This window comes from Sinocyclocheilus grahami, unplaced genomic scaffold (assembly GCF_001515645.1).
Source record: "Sinocyclocheilus grahami isolate Dianchi unplaced genomic scaffold, SAMN03320097.WGS_v1.1 scaffold18524.1, whole genome shotgun sequence".
In the NCBI taxonomy this organism is placed as follows: domain Eukaryota; kingdom Metazoa; phylum Chordata; class Actinopteri; order Cypriniformes; family Cyprinidae; genus Sinocyclocheilus; species Sinocyclocheilus grahami.
Window position 1 is genome coordinate 2,702 of NW_015517159.1, and position 1,056 is coordinate 3,757.

At 37.3% G+C, this 1,056-nt stretch overlaps 1 protein-coding gene across 1 annotated transcript; it reads right to left on the reverse strand.

The window, feature by feature from the left end:
* Positions 1 to 206: 206 nt before the first annotated feature.
* On the reverse strand, positions 207 to 1,050 carry LOC107579605 (transmembrane protein 69-like). Its single transcript, XM_016265414.1, has one exon. The coding sequence runs from the start codon at positions 971 to 973 to the stop codon at positions 494 to 496; it is 480 nt and encodes a 159-aa protein (XP_016120900.1). The 5' UTR covers positions 974 to 1,050; the 3' UTR covers positions 207 to 493.
* Between the last annotated feature and the right edge of the window lie 6 nt (positions 1,051 to 1,056).

Sequence of the window (1,056 nt, forward strand, 5' to 3'; positions counted from 1 at the left end):
GATCTTGCTTTAAAGTGAAGTTTAATCATTGCCATCAAGTAATGTAGAATAATGAGCAAAAGCATTAAAAATGAGTAGAATATGGATTTCATGTTTTTCCTAAAAATATATATAAACAAGACAACAGAGAAATAATTAGAAATTTTGAGAACTGAAAGTTTACTTGTTCCACACAATACAGATTTGATTTTTAACATTTCAGCATTTGAACATTTCTAGTACTGTGGTGTTTTTATTTTGCAGTATTTTACTTCAAACAATCTAACTGATACAGTATTTGTGAATTCATATTAAAAGTGAGAAAAACTATTTTATCTGTATGGCCAATAACAGGAAACGAAATAATTTTATAAAAAAGGAAGCAAATGTTATCAGAATTTAAAACTGAAAAATAGCCAGAATCACCTTCAAACATGTAGAATATGGTGTAATATTATCAATGATGACACTTAACTTATTTCATATGAATGAATTGACGATGCAAATGCACAGTTCATTTATCATTGAAATACTTCTTCTCAGGATAATACTGCTTAATGACAATAGTGCCCATCAAAGAGAAAAAGGCTACAACTGTGAGGATGGTCCTCAGGGCTTTAAACCAGCTAGGATATGTGGGCAGGAGGGACAGGTCATAATGCAATGCTATCCCAAGCCCCATTATCACAAGCACAGCAGACTGTGTAATGTCATGGCAAAAAAGCAGTGCTGTCCAGGCAATCAGAGAAGGAACCACACTGTTGGCTAAATTGAGCCAGTCAGGTTTTGCTGGGCTCCCGGCAGGCAAGGTGAAACCCCAGCGTACTCCACCAAGAAAGGAAACAATGGACGCTCCGTATGCAACTTGGGCAAATGCAGCTTCAGGAAGATACAGCTCTGTGACAGCCATAAGTAGAGGAGCGGATACAAAAGGTACAAGACCAGATAATCCGAGATAGAGGGCTGGCTTTGGAGCTTTCTTCAAGTCTCTCATGTCATAACGAACCAAATCAAGTTCTCTTGATGGACTCTCTTCCTGAGGACGTTTCTTCAGTCTATGTGCAGACCAGTGAAATG

Bases quoted from the DNA above. Each gene is read 5' to 3' on its own strand.
- LOC107579605 (XM_016265414.1), bottom strand. From the start codon at position 973: ATGAGAGACTTGAAGAAAGCTCCAAAGCCAGCCCTCTATCTCGGATTA.